Source organism: Dendrobates tinctorius, unplaced genomic scaffold (genome assembly GCF_039654945.1).
Source record: "Dendrobates tinctorius isolate UK_male_01 unplaced genomic scaffold, ASM3965494v1 ptg000004l, whole genome shotgun sequence".
In the NCBI taxonomy this organism is placed as follows: Eukaryota; Metazoa; Chordata; class Amphibia; order Anura; family Dendrobatidae; genus Dendrobates; species Dendrobates tinctorius.
In genome coordinates, this window is record NW_027361672.1 from 29,755,679 (window position 1) to 29,771,624 (window position 15,946).

General features: G+C 42.1%; 1 protein-coding gene across 6 annotated transcripts in view; it reads right to left on the minus strand.

Annotated features, from left to right (window-relative positions):
- The window catches only part of SYCP2L (synaptonemal complex protein 2 like), a 320,192-nt gene that overhangs the window by 47,900 nt on the left and 256,346 nt on the right, over positions 1-15,946 (minus strand). For all 6 annotated transcript variants that reach the window (XR_012230581.1, XM_073566695.1, XM_073566676.1 and 3 more), the window contains 2 exons: positions 14,554-14,667; positions 10,825-10,949 (listed from right to left, as the gene is read on the minus strand). Coding sequence is in view for 5 of the 6 variants with exons in the window: in XM_073566695.1 (XP_073422796.1) it covers positions 10,825-10,949; positions 14,554-14,667 (239 nt within the window). In the remaining variant the exon portion in view is untranslated. The remainder of the gene's footprint in view (positions 1-10,824; positions 10,950-14,553; positions 14,668-15,946) is intronic.

Consider the following 15,946-nt stretch of genomic DNA (forward strand, 5'->3'; position numbering starts at 1 on the left):
TACCAACAACAGTGTGTGGCAACCTTGTGAAGACTTACAGAAAACGTTTGACCTCTGTCATTGCCAACAAAGGATATATCACAAAGTATTGAGATGAAATTTTGTTTCTGACCAAATACTTATTTTCCACCACAATATGCAAATAAAAGGAAAAAAAAACAGACAATGTGATTTTCTGGATTTTTTTTTCTCAGTTTGTCTCCAATAGTTGAGGTCTACCAATGATGTAAATTACAGACGCCTCTCATCTTTTTAAGTGGTGGAACTTGCACTATTGCTGACTGACTAAATACTTTTTTGCCCCACTGTATAATAAAAATTAAAGAAAATATTTTTGTTTTTCCATTTAGGGTTAGGGCTAGGGCTGGAATTAGGGTTAGGGTTGGAATTAGGGTTAGGGTTGGAACTAGGGTTAGGGTTGTAACTAGGGTTAAGATTAGGGTTAGAGTTGGGATTAGGGTTAGGGGTGTGTTGGGGTTAGGGTTGTGGTTAGGGTTATGATTAGGGTTGCGATTAGGGTTAGGGGTGTGTTGGGGTTAGGATTGGAGTTAGAATTGAGGGGTTTCCACTGTTTAGGCACATCAGGGGGTCTCCAAATGCGACATGGCGCCAACATTTATTCCAGCCAATTTTGCGTTCAAAAAGTCAAACAGTGCTCCCTCCATTCCAAGCACCGACGTGAGCCCAAACAGTGGTTTACCCCCACATATGGGGTATCAGTGTACTCAGGAAAAATTGCATAACAACTTTGGGGGTCTATTTTCTTTTACCCTTGGGAAAATAAAAATTGGGGGCTGAAAAAAAATGATTTTTTATTTTCACGGCTCTGCGTTATAAACTTCTGTGAAGAATTGGGGGTTAAAAGTGCTCACCACACATCTAGATTAGTTCCTTGGGTGGTCTAGTTTCCAAAATGGGGTCACTTGTGGGGGGCTTCCTCTGTTTAGGCACATCAGGGGCTTTGCAAACGTAACATGACGCCCACAGACCATTCCATCAAGTCTGCATTTCAAAATGTCACTACTTCCCTTCCAAGCCCCGACGTGTGCCCAAACAGTGGTCGCCCCCCCACATATGGGGTACCAGCGTACTCAGGACAAACTGGACAACAACTTCTATGGTCCAATTTATCCTGTTACCCTTGTGAAAATAAATTGTGGGCTAAAAATCATTTTTTGAGGGAAAAAAATGATTTTTTATTTTCATGGCTCTGCGTTATAAACTTCTGCAAAGCATTTGGGGTTTCAAAGTGCTCACCACACATCTAGATAAGTTCCTTGGGGGGGTCTAGTTTCCAGAATGGGGTCACTTGTGGGGGGTTTCTACTGTTTAGGCACATCAGGGGCTCTGCAAACGTAACATGACGCCCACAGACCATTCCATCAAGTTGGCATTTCAAAACGTCACTACTTCCCTTCTGAGCCCTGCCAAGCGCCCAAACAGTGGTTCCCCCCCACATATGGGGTACCAGCGTACTCAGGACAAACTGAACAACAACTTTTGGGGTCCAATTTTTCCTGTTACCATTGCGAAAATAAAAATTAGCGGGCTAAAAAATAATAATTTTTTGAGAAAAAAAAAAAGTTATTTTTATTTTCACAGCTCTGCGTTATAAACTTCTGTGAAGCACCTGGAGGTTCAAAGTGCTCACTATGCATCTAGATAAGTTCCTTAGGGGGTCTAGTTTCCAAAATGGGGTCATTTGTGGGGGAGCTCCAAAGTTTAGGCACACAGGGGCTCTCCAAACACGACATGGTGTCCGCTAACGATTGGAGCTAATTTTCCATTCAAAAAGTCAAATGGCGCTCCTTCCCTTCTGAGCCCTGCCAAGCGCCCAAACAGTGGTTCCCCCCCACATATGGGGTACCAGCGTACTCAGGACAAACTGAACAACAACTTTTGGGGTCCAATTTATCCGGTTTCCCTTGGGAAAATAAAAATTAGCTTGCGAAAAAAGATTTTTTGAGGAAAATTTTTTTTATTTTCTCTGCTCTGTGTTATAATCTTCTCTGAAGCACTTGGGGGTTCAAAGTGCTCACCACACATCTAGATAAGTTCCTTTGGGGGTCTAGTTTCCAAAATGGGGTCACTTTTGGGGGAGCTCCAATGTTTAGGCACACAGTGACTCTCCAAAAGCGACATGGCAACCGCTAAATATTCCAGCATATTTTCCATTCAAAAAGTCAAATGGAACTCCTTCCATTCTGAGCCCTGCCGTGCGCCCAAACAGTGGTTTATGACCACATATGAGGTATCAGTGTACTCAGGAGAAATTGCCCAACAAATTTTAGGATAAATTTTACCCTGTGGCCCATGTGAAAATGAAAAAACTGAGGCTAAAAGAAAGTTTTTGTGAAAAAAAGTACTTTTTTTACAGATCAATTTGTGAAGCACCTGGGGGTTCAAAGTGCTCACTATGCATCTAGATAAGTTACTTGGAGGGTCTAGTTTCCAAAATGGGGTCACTTGTGGGGGAGGACCAATGTTTAGGCACACAGGAACTCTCCAAACGTGACATGGCAACCGCTAAATATTCCAGCATATTTTCCATTCAAAAAGTCAAATGGTGCTCCTTCCCTTCTGATCCCTGTCGTGCACCCAAACAGTGGTTTATGACCACATATGAGGTATCGTCGTACACAGGAGAAATTGGCCAACAAATTTTAGGATCCACTTTATCCTGTTACCCATGTGAAAATGAAAAAATTGATGCTAAAATAAAATTTTTGTTGGAAAAATTAAAATGTCCATTTTTCCTTCCATGTTGCTTTAGTTCATGTGAAGCACCTGAAGGGTTAATAATCTTCTTGAATGTAGTTTTGAGTAGCTTGAGGGGTGCAGTTTTTAGAATAGTGTCACTTTTGGGTATTTTCTGCCATATAGACCCCTCAAAGTGACTTCAAATGTGAGGTGGTCCCTAAAAAAAAATGGTTTTGTAAATTTCGTTGTAAAAATGAGAAATCGCTGGTCAACTTTTAACCCCTATAACTTCCTAACAAAAAAAATTTTGTTTCCAAAATTCCGTTTCTTTCACAAATAAACGCAAAAACGTCACGAAAAAACAATCTCAGAATTGCTAGGATGCGTTGAAGTGTTCCTGAGTTATTACCTCATAAAGGGACACAGGTCAGAATTGCAAAAAATGGCCAGTTCATTAAGGTCAAAATAGGCTGGGTCATGAAGGGGTTAATCCAGATAGTCACACAAAAAATATATAACATTTCCCACGTCTGCTTTACATCAGCTCTATTTGTAAAATGTCGTTTTATTTTGTTAGCATTTTAGAAAGTTTCAAAATCTAGCATTTTTCATTTTTTCAAGGAAATTTACAAAAAAAGTTTTTAGGGACCCATTAGGTTTTGAAGTGACTTTGGGGGGTCCTATATATTGGAAACCCCCAAAAGTGACACTTTTAAAAACAGGACCCCTCAACAAATTCAAAATTGCTTTCAGGTAATTTATTAACCCCTTTATTTAGCGCCATTAATTCCACAGCGCTTTTCAAACATTATTGGCACCATCCCCGATGGGGCTCACAATCTAGAATCACTAGCAGTATGCCTTTAGAATATGGGAGGAAACCGGAGAACCCAGAGGAAACCACGCAAACATGGAGAGAACTAGGTACTTTTCCGGCGTTAATGCAAAGTGACATAACAGAAATGAAGAAATGTAATTTTACCATCAAAATGATCACGTCTGAATAGGCCGCTATAGCTGGCAGACTTTATGGCCATTATTTGGCCATGAATTGCTATGGCAAACATCAGGACTAGAGTTGAGTGACTTTGGTCGGATCAGGTTTCGTGAAACCCGACAAACAAAATTTGAGTCGGATGAAACTGGTCCGACTAGGGCAAAAAAAAAGTCGGAGTTTCGTCCGAAACCCGACCCCAATCCAAGTCAATGGGAAATAAAAGTCAGCATTGAGCGGATGACATTTCATTTTGTTTCATTCGGGTTTCACGAAACCTGATCTGACCAAAGTCGCTCATCTCTAATCAGGACCACACGATCAAGATATTAGTGTGGCGGTGGGGTTAGAGAGGGAGCCCCCACACACCGTTAACCTTCTAAATGCTGTAGCCTAAATTGACAGCAGCATTTAAGGGGACCAACACTAATCATGGCTGATGCAGCAAGTTGTCAGCTATAGTGTACAGCTGTCAGCTGCAGTATTGTCACCGGTCATAGGATGGCACTCCATTATATCGCAGGTCAGTAAAGAGACATATTGGTGGTCACTAAGTGGTTAAAACAAAATTGTATTAATATTTTAGTCCTCCTAGGGGACTTGGAATTGACACCGCTACGGTTAGGTGGCTTGATAACTGGCTCAGTGATCGTACTCAGTGGTAATAAATGGTTGTACATCCAATTCAAAGAGTGTTTCAAGTGGGGCACCACAAGGCTCTGTCCTGGCCCCAGTGTTATTTAATACTTTTAGACATGATCTAGATAAGAGAACTGAAGAAACTGATCAAATTTGCAGATGATGCAAAGCTAGGAGGGATAGCTAACACTAGAGAAGACAGAAAGGATTCAGAAGGATCTAGATAAGCTTCAACAATGGTCAGCAACTAAGAGAATGGCACGTAACAGGGAGAAATGCAAAAGTCTACATGTGGGTAAGAAAAATGAATATTACATCTACACAATGGGAGGAATAGAACCAAGCAGCAGCACATGTAAAAAAGATTTGGGTATACTAAATAGATCAATGACTGCACATGAGTCAACAGAGTGATGCAGCAGCAAAAAAGGCAAACAGTTCAAGGATGTATTAAGAGAAGCATAGTCTAGATCACATGAGGTAAATAACCCCCCTCTACTCCTCCTTGGTCAAGCCTCATCTGGATTAGTGTGTCCAGTTCTGGGCACCACATTTTAATAGACATTAAAAAACTGGAGCAAGTTCAGAGAAGAGCTACCAGGATGGTGAGCGGACAGCACTCTATGTCCTACGAGGAACGGTTAAAGGATTTAAGAATGTTTAGCTTGCAAAAAATAAGGTAAGAGGAGACTTAAAAACGGTCTACAAATATCTGAATGATGTCACAGTGTAGAGGGGATCATCCATTTGCACAAGGAAACATGAGTAACAATGGAATGAAACTGAAAGGGAGAAGATACAGATTAGAAAAAAAATTTTGACAGTGAGAATGATCAATGAGTGGAACAGGCTGCCACGAGGCTGACCTGCAACTATGATTCTCCAGGCCATTACAAGTTCATAGATAAAAGAGAACCTAGACCTGTTTGGTGTCTAGGTGGTGAAAAAAAATTCCAAATTTTGCTAAAAAAAAAAAAAAAAAAAAGTGCAATTTTCCGAGACCCGTAGTGTCTCCTTTTTTCGTGGTCTCGGGTTGAGTGTGGGCTTATTATTTGCGTGCCGAGCTGACATTTTTAATGATACCAATTTTGTGCAGATACATTCTTTTGATTGCCCGTTATTGCATTTTAATGCAATGTTGCGGCTGCCAAAAAAGTAATACTGGGGTTTTGATTTTTTTTTTTTTTTTTATCGCTGCGCCATTTAGCAATCTGGTTAATTCTTTTTTTTATTGATCGATCAGGCAATTCTGAACGCGGCGATACCAAATGTGTGTAGGTTTGATTTTTTTTTATTGTTTTATTTTGATTGGGGCGAAAAGGGGGTGATTTGAACTTGTTTTTTTATATTTTTAAACACTTATTTTTAGCATGCTTCAATAGCCTCCATAGGAGGCTAGAAGCTGCCATGGCGCGATTGCCTCTGCTTCATAGAGGTGATGCTCAGATCACCTCTATGCAGCAGAATTACAGGCTTGCTACGGCGCTCATAGCAAGCCTGTAATTCTGCCATTAAAAACCATAGAGGTCTCAAGGAGACCTCTGGTTGTGATGGCAACGCAACAATGACCCCCAATCATGTGACGGGGGTCGTCGCTGCACGTATTTCTGGATCGGCGTCCAGAAGTGCATTTAAATGCCTGCTGTCAGAGTTTAACATGTGGCATTTAACTACTTAATAGGCGCGGGTGGATCGCGATTCCGTTCGCGCCTATTGCGGGCACATGTCAGCTGTTAAAAACAGCTGACATGTCGCGGCTTTGAGGCGGGCCCACCGACGGAGTTTATCAACTTTTTGGACAGCACCAACTACAGCCTCCCAGACACTGTTCAGAGAAGTGACTGTTTTCCTTTATGATAAATCTCCCATTTACGATGGCCCCAAATTTCTCAATGGGGTCTAGGTCAGTTGTGGATGAGGTCATGTCATTTTTTTTTCCTTAACCACTTTACCCCCACAAGTCTGCTTTCCGTCCAGGGTCACTTTATGAGGTAGTAACTCTGGAACAATTTAACGGATTCCAATGATTCGGAGAATGTTTTTTAGTAACATATTGTACTTCATGATGGTGGTAAATTTGTTCAATATGACTTGCATTTATTTGTGGGGAAAAATAAATTTGGTGAAAATTTAGCAATTTTCAAACTTTTAATCTTTACACCCTTAAAGCAGAAAGTTACCAGTGATCTCATTTTTCCAAAAAAAAAATTTACAAAATCATGTTTTTTTTTTTTTTTAGGGACGACATCACATTTGAAGCGAGTTTCCAGGGGTCTATGACAGAAAATACCCAAAAGTGACGCCATTGTAAAAACTGCACCCCTAAAGGTGCTCAAAACCACATTCAAGAAGTTTATCAACACTGTAGGGGTGCGTCGCAGGAACTAATGGAATACGGGGGGAAAAAAAAAAAAGATCATTTAACTTTGTTTAACCAAAATTTTCCAATAGACCTAAAAAAAATTTTCACAAGGATAACAGAAAAAAAACAGACTCCAAAATTTGTTGTGCAATTTCTCCTTGCATGACGATCCCATATGTGAGGGAAAACCACTGTTTAGGTGCACGGCAGAGCTTAGAAGGGTAGGAGTGTCATTTGGCTTTTTGAATGTAAAATTTGCTGGAATAATTAGCGGACACCATGTCGCGTTTGGAGAGACCCTGATCTGCCTAAATAGTGGAAGACACCATTTTCGAAACAAGACCCCTTAGGGAACTTATCTAAAAGTGTGGTGAGCACCTTGAACCCCCAGATGCTTCACAGAAGTATACAACGTTAAGCCATGAACATATAAAAAAAAAAAAAAAAAAAAACACAACTTTCACACAAAAATGATTTTTAGCCCCAAATTTTGCATTTTCACAAGGTAACCGGAAAAAAATGGAACCCAAAATGTGTTGTGCAGTTTCTCCTGAGTACGCAGATACCACATATGTGGGTGTAAACTACTGTTTGCGCGCACAGCAGGGATCAGAAGGAAGCGTGCTGTTTTGGAACGCAGACATCGATGGAATGGTCTGCGGATGTCATGTCGTGTTTGGAGAGCACCTAATGTGGCTAACCAGTGGAAAACACAAGTAACTCCATTTTGGAAACTAGACCCCTCAAGGAATTATCTAGATATGTGGTGAGAACCTTGAACCCACAGGTGCTTCACAGAATTTTACAACATTGATCTGTAAAAATGAAGAAAAAAAGAATTTTCACATAAAAATGTTTTAGCCCCCAATTTTTTCCATTTTCAAAAGGATAGCAGGCGAAAATGGACCCCAAAATGTTTTGTGCTATTTATTCTGAGTACGGAGATACTGCATGTGTGGTCGAGAATGATTTTGGAGGCACAGTGCAAAGCTCAGAAGGAATGGAGCGCCATATTGGAGTTCAGATTTTGCTGGACTGGTTTGAGTGTGTCATTTCACATCGGCAAACCCCCCGAGCTGCCAGAGCAGAGAAAAAAAAAAAAAAACCATTAAGAGGCCCCATTTTACAAACTACACCACAATTCATCTAGAGGTGCAGTGATCATATTGACATCACAGGCGGGTTACAAAATTTCATACCATTAGGCATTGAAGAAAAAAATAATTACCGTATTTTTCGGACCATAAGACGCACTTTTTTCCCCAAAAATTTTTGAGGAAAGTGGGGGGTGCGTCTTATGGTCAAAATATACTGACCTCAGGAGGCCGGTGCGGGTGCCGCGGGGCTCTGTAGTGCGGTGGTGGCAGCGGGCTGTGCTCCGGTGCAGGGGTAGCGGCTCTCTGTGCTCCGCTGCAGGGGCGGCGCATGCACAGGTTCAGATCTCATCCCGAGATATCGGGGGACGAGATTCAAATCTCGGCAACGAGATCTCGTCCCCCGAGATCTCGGGACGAGATCTGAACCTGCGCATGCGCCGTCCCCAGACCGGTGGCCATCTTCCCGGCGTCTATGTTCCCGGAGGCCACCGCAACATGGCGGCGGCCAGCAAGGGATGTGCGGGGGCCTCCGGGCTTGGAGGAAATACCGGCGGAGCCGCTGCCGCCCCTGCATCGGAGCAGAGAGCCGCCACCCTCACCCCACAGAGCCCACCTGCTCCAGCCCAGCTGCCCCAGCACAGCCCAGGCTGCTCCAGCACAACCAACCTGACCCAGCACAGAGCCGCCACCGCACGAACCTGGACCACTGAATGACCCCTGTGACCACTTCCCAGGTAAGCTGAATTCGGACTGTAAGGCTAGTTTCACACTAGCGTTTATGAGCGCAGCGACGGCCTGCGCACGGCCGCCGCTAAGCCCCGCCCCCTGCCGCACCCCGCCGGTAGCTCCGCCCACCGGCGCATGACGCTGCATGCGCCCTGCGTCCCCTATCTTTATCACAGGGGGCGCAGGCCGTGCGCAGTGTGCGTTTGGCGGCACATGCGTCCTTTTGACGGTGCGCCGACCTGCGCCAAACGCAACCTGCTGCGGTTTGGTTGCGTCGGCGCACCGTCAAAAAGGCGCATGCGCCGCCAAACGCATACTGCGCACGGCCTGCGCCCCCTGTGATAAAGATAGGGGACGCAGGGCGCATGCAGCGTCATGCTCCGGTGGGCGGAGCTACCAGCGGGGAGCGGCAGGGGGCGGGGCTTAGCTGCGGCCGTGCGCAGGCCGTCGCTGCGCTCATAAACGCTAGTGTTTAACTAGCCTAAGACGGACCCCCATTTGACACTTTTTTTTCCCTATTTTCCTTCTGAAAATTGGGGTGCGTCTTATGGTCCGGTGCGTCTTATAGTCCGAAAAATACGGTACATTTTTACTAGTAAAATTTTGTTTTAGCCCCAGACTTTATTTTTTCACATGGGGAAATGTATAAAAATAGAACCAAAAAATTTGTCCCACAATTTCTGCTGAATGTAGAAATACCCCCATATGTGGCTGCACATCATTACTTAGCCATAAAGCAAGACTTGGGAAGGACAGAGAGCCATTTGCCTCCTGGAGCACATATTTCTTCCAAAAAATGAAAACCGCCATGGGTGTCGGGAAATGGTGAAAAAACGTGAAAACTTTTTTGACACAAAAATTTTGCAATTTTTATGTCACCACTTAAATAAAAAAAAACTATACATGTTTGGTATTTGTGTACTCGTACTGACTTAGGGAATCATATTGCCAGGTCAGTTTTACCATATACTGAACATGGCAAATAAAAAAATTATTGTGGAATTGTACTTTTTTTTTTTGCTATGTCACCGCACTTGGAATTTTTTTCCCATTTTCCAGTACACTATATGGTAAAATCAATGGTGCGATTCAAAAGTACAACTCATCCCTCAAAAAACAAGCCCTCATATGGCTATATTGATGGAACAACAAAAAATAAGTTATAGGTCTGGTAAGGTCTGTTTCACACATCAGTTTTTTTTTCCCATTGAGTTGCATTACCGGCGGGTCTTGACGGATGGCCATCCGTTCGATCCGTTTTTTTGCGGATCCGTCAAAACTTTGGCGTCCGCCGACATGCCTGAACGGACCATGCAACGTTTTTTCGGCGGCCGGATCCGCATTTGACATTGCGCATGCCCGGAGGATTTGTGTCTCCCCTCCCCAGGCAGCGGTTCCTTTAAAATTCTTCCTTCAACGGATCCGTTAAAATAACGGTCCGGTGACAAACGTTGTCATCAGTCCAAGAACGGATCCCGTTGTCCACCATTTTAGCGGATTTTAACTGAAGCAAAAAACTGATGTGTGAAACAGGCCTAAGTAGAGAAGGGAAAAACAAAAAATGGCCATGACGTTAAGGTGTTAATGTGTGGGATTTTGATTTTCCTACAAGATTTTTTGTGACCCTGTTGACTACTTGCAATAAAACTTCTGAAGGTTCTGTGATCACGCCCCAATTTCTTAGCAACTTCAAGTGTTGTGCATCTCTCAAAGACTTAATTTTTGGACTTTTCTGAGTCAGTTAACGCTCTTTTGGGGCCTATTTTGCTTGAAGAAAACAAGCTGCCGGCTAATTTTGCACACCTTTATAAAGGGTGTTGTATCCTTAGGTCACACGCACTCATTACACAAATAAACATCACATGAGCCGTTTCATCCAATAAGCATTCAAGTTTATATAGCTTGGGGATGGAAAATCTGCATAAAAGTTATTATCTGATCAAATACTCACTTGTCTAATAAGTGAGAACTCCGTAAATTTAGAAAACCCATTTTATGCCACCACAAAATGAAAAAAAAATATGCAGTTTCAGCATCAATACAAATTAACCAAACACGTATGGTAAAAAAAATTCAAAAAAATTGAGGAAATATAAATTGAGAACCATCATGTATTGTAAATCAATCAGGAGACAATTCTTACATTTAGTTGGTTGGGTTTTTTGTTTTGTTCTTTAAGTGATTGGATACTGAATGAAGAATGTAGTAACTGTAGTGTTTCAGCAGTATTTTGCAAGGCTGCTAAAGATGGCAAGTTCTTATAAATCACACATGTATTTCAAAATGAAAAGAAATATATTTGCTACCATCAGTGTCTTTTTAAGGTTGGTAGAAAATCTTTCAAAAGAGGGGATGAAGCTGCATTCTGTCATGTCCGATTCACAAATGTCAGAGTGAAAAACTTCATCTTCTAAGTCAGCTGAAGGATTGCCTGTATAGATATTATAACAGATATTACTTTTGTGAATGCATCATTTCACAGGGACTAAAAAAGGTATTAATCACGTGTTAGCATGATAGCATTGGAGGCTACATCTTCCAGCACAGATATACACAGAGAACATGGAGCCTATAATCCATAACAAAAAAAAGTATGAAAGGGTATTAATCTGAAAATGCTTTTAATTATACAAATATATAAGAACAGACTACAATTATTTAGTTAATGTGATAAACAAAAACAGAGCTCAAACGGTACGGATCAAGGTGCACCGGTTATGGAAAAAACGTGCCATTACATGCGCACACAGCATGGGCAAGGACCACCATTATACATCATAGTAAAATCATCCATTATAGTAAAAAAGTGTCAAAGAGTGATACACGCTGCCTGTACAGCATCAGATTTGGTACATGGAGGGCCAAATTAGTTAATCCATCCACAACACACTTGTTCCCTCTGGCATCTAACACCGAGATGCCGCCACACATCTAGTACTACCATGGCTAAATTGCCCTGGAAAGAGGGGACACGGAGGGGATGGGAGGAATGTACTCCTTTATTACCCATGCTGGAGCCATATGCAGGCATGCGCCCCTACGCGCGGTTTCGCGGTAGCTTCTTCGGGGGGACCAGATGTACTAAGTGTCCCTCTCGTGCGTCTTAAATGCCCGACCAAGACTCACCATTGGTGGCGCATGTCACGGACCCGTGGGAGAGGCATCTAGTGACGCCCCCGGCGTCAAGATGGCGACGCGATCCACACTGCGCATGAGTGAACCGCGACGTCACAAAGACACCGGAAGTGACGCCGACAGCAGTAGCCACACCAGGGACATGAGCACTAGTGAGGAACAGACAGTGCCACCATGTTGTTTAAAGGGAATCTATCACCCCTTTTTTGAGATATCATATAATGATATCATTCAATTGTGTGTCACATAAGGATTCTCTTAGTACGTTTGCTTCCCCCTGACCCCGCACCTTTCATGCATAAATACCTTTTTTATATCGGTTCAGATGTATGTAAACTGCCATGGTCCGGTCCAATGAGTTGGGCTTATTCAACTGCTCACACCCACCCTGTCTTGCTCTACACAAGAAGAAATGCGTAGAGCAAGACAGGGAGGGGGGGAGCAGTTGAATAAGCCCCGCCCAGCAGACCGGACAGCGGCAGTTTACATACATCTGAACAAATATAAAAAAGGTATTTATGCATGAAAGGTGGGGGGTCAGGGGGAAGAAAAAGCACTAAGAGAATCCTTATGTGACACACAATTGAATGATATCATTATATGATCTCAAAAAAGGGGTGACAGATTCCCTTTAAGGGCACGTAATGCCCACAATTTATCACAAAGCTGCAAAGCATCACAATATTAAAAGCACATTAAATATACACGCATTATACGTTATAACATGATACATTATGACATGATACTCAATGCAGAGACAATATATTTCATTTTAGTTAAATATCCACATAAATTCATAAATATCAAAAAATCCTATGCACGGCTTGCCATTCTTCGTTATATGGCTTTACAGCAGATGTCGTGGGATTCAGACAATTTCATGTCCAAATGTTTCAATGGATTCCAAGGACAAGGCATACAAGATAATTCCATAAGCGAGATATCACAAACTAGATAAGCGAAACATAAAACTAAAAACAAATATAAAATACAGTGATCATTAGTGTGCAGACGACGTTCGCTCATAAGTATGATGAGAAGCTAAGTTGTTCATTTAACCCTGAAGGAACCATAGTCCCCTGTGTCACAATCCAGCGACATTCTTTTTCTGTTAGGAGACGTATACTGTCGCCACCACGGATCCCCATATTGACATAGTCAATCCCTCTGATTTTTAGGTCGCCTGGATTGCATTTATGTTTTAACTTGAAATGTCTGGGTATTGTTTTTAGAGAGTCCACGTCGTCCACATCACGGGCGGTCTCAATATCCCTAATGTGTTCCCGGGTTCTTACTCGTATCTCTCTAGATGTTAGGCAAACATAAATTAGTTTGCAATTACAAATGGCATAATACACCACATGTATAGTCGAACAGGTAATATAGTCCCTAATTGAGAACACTTTGAGGCCGTCCGATGATGCGAAGGACGTGGATCTGACATGGTTCTTACAGGCGAGACATTTTCCACATGGGAAGAATCCATTGTTTCTCCCCTTAGAGCCAAACAAAAAACGTGATTTAGAAGTGTAATGGCTAGATACTAAAATATCTTTCAAATTTTTGCCTCTACGTGCTGTCATCAATGGGCCAGAGGCTAAATACTGGCCAAGGAGAGGGTCAGTCGTTAAATTTGACCAGTGCTTGCTTAAAATAGATCTCATGGTATCCCATTGCTGGTTAAACGTAGAGATCTATCTAATCACACCCTCAGTTTTTTCCTTCTTATTTCTCTGGGTGGCCAAAAGATCATCTCTCTTAGTGTTTTTAGCTCTCAAGTAGCCTTTCTTAATGCTCCTATTACTGTAGCCCCGATCTCTGAACCTCTTCCCAAGATCCCTGGCCTGACCCTCAAACGACACATCCGTAGCACAAATTCTCCGGGCCCGGAGAAAATGTCCTGTCGGGATAGCATTGATTGTGGAGATCGGGTGTGACGATGATGCATGTAAGAGAGAATTGACAGATGTTTTTTTGCGATGCATGTCAGTTTGAATGTGGCCATCATCACCAACCCTAATCTCCACATCAAGAAATGAGTCAAGTCTCTGGTTAAAGTTATAAGTGAGCTTGATGTTGGACCCATTGCGATTCAGACCCCCGATAAAGGCTTCCAGATCTGGGACAGAGCCCTGCCAGATAAACAGAATGTTTATCACTGAACACTCAAATTACAGCTGTTTGCTTAAGTCTATGAGGAGGAATAAGGAAACAGCGCGCGCACACATACACAAATGGGATTCTAGTTTGTGTCTTTACCTGATCCAAAGTTGGATTCACAGCCACACTGCTCAATATTTCTGCATAATGTTCTACATGCTGTTATTAAATTTTCAATATGTGCTACAAAAAAAGACAGGAGACCAGGAATCTCTCAAGTCTCTCTAGCTGCTTCCTTTAGAGAGTACCATCTACTTCCAATAGGGTTGAATTCGCACATTCACATTGTGAAATGTCGGTGTACTGTGATTTTTTTTTCTCAGATAGCACTCGGACCCATAGAGTGCAATGCATAAAAATCACAGATCCGAGTGCGAAATCTGTGTAACTCCGAACATGTCCTATTCTGATCCTTGTCTGCAGATCAGTAAAGGATCTGTGAAACATGGATTCAAATTGGAACGCTGAACATTTGCTTCCATATCTCACAGCTCTGTTGCTTTGGGATCAAATTTAATACAATAATTTGACCTTCCATGAGTCTATTGGCTAGGCAGCAAACACTTACAGTTGTCCACAGCATATCAAGACCATGTTTATATTTTCCATTGCCATTTAGTAAATTCAGTCTGAACAGGGATTGATGCCGGGAGACTAGAATAAACTGTCAGTAAGTCTATACAGCCAAGCATACTATGTATGCAAACGCATAGATCTTTTTAGCAGTGAGCTTTTCTCACCAGAAGTGAATAGTTTACGTGGTTTTAAAGTATTTTCAGGCTTTTCATTGCTTGCGCGCTTTCTTTTCTTTGAATCCCCAGCTTTGCCTGAAAGATGCAGCTCTTTTATAAGCTCTAGCATGATACAAAAGGAAACAATCAAGTTACTTTGCAAAAGATAAGCTTTTAAAACATGGAGTGACTATTACAATAGAGGAAACAGTGTATACAATGTATTACTATGAAAGTTGGTTTGCATGACCAACATAGTGGGCAGTATATGCACAGTATAACACATTTCTATGTCATATGTAGCAGTGTTTAGTCAATCTCTGGTAGCCGATTTCCTATTGAGTCCATCCATTTCCTTCCACATCTATAAGTTAGGGCTCATTTAGATATCCATTTTTTACGTATGAGTTCTGTTAGTCATTTCAGTCATCCAAGTGGCGTCAGTATTTCATGGATCGCTAGATAAAGAGTGGAGATTTTATTTTCTCATCCGAGGAAAACGAAACTGACCAAAGTTGGGTGAAACTCAGAACAACATTGTTGAAACTAGGACAGTTTTTCTAAAAAAAAAAAAAACTCTGAAAAAAATGGACATCTAGGAGTATCTCACAAAAGTGAAAATACCCCCGGCATTTTTGTTAAGATTTGATTCCATCTTTCCATGGGACAACACTGAAGATATGACACTTTGTATCAAAGTACAGTAGTCAGTGTACAGCTTTTATAACAGTGCAAATTTGGTGTGCTCTCTAAATAACACACACAGCCAATAATGTCTACACCGCTGGCAACAAAAGTGAGTCGACCCCTAAGTGAAAATGGCCAAATTGTGAGCAGTGTCAATATTTTGTATGGCCATCATTATTTTAAATCACTGCATTAACTCTCTTGTGTATGGATTTCACTAGAGCTTTACAGGATGCTACTGTAATCCTCTTCCACTCCTCCATGACGACATCACGGAGCTGGTGGATGTCAGAGACTTTGTGGTCCCCAACCATATATTTAGGTCTGGAGACATGCTTGGCAAGTCCAGCACCTTTACCCTCAGTTTATATAGCAAGTCAGTTGTCGTCTTGGAAGCTTTTGGGGTCCCTATGTTGGAATACTGCCCTTCGGCTCAGTTTCCAAATGTAGGGGATCATGTTCTGTTTCAGCATGTCACAGTACATGTTGGCATTAATGGTTTCCTCAATGAACTATAGCTCCCCACAGCCGGCATCACTCATGCAGCCCTAAACCATGACACTCCCATCACCATGCTTGACTGTAAGCAAGACACACTTGTCTTTATACTCCTCACCTGATTGCTGCCACACACACTTGACACCATCTGAACCAAATAAGTTTATCTTGGTGTCATCAGACTACAGGACATGGTTCCAGTATGCCAAGTCCTTAG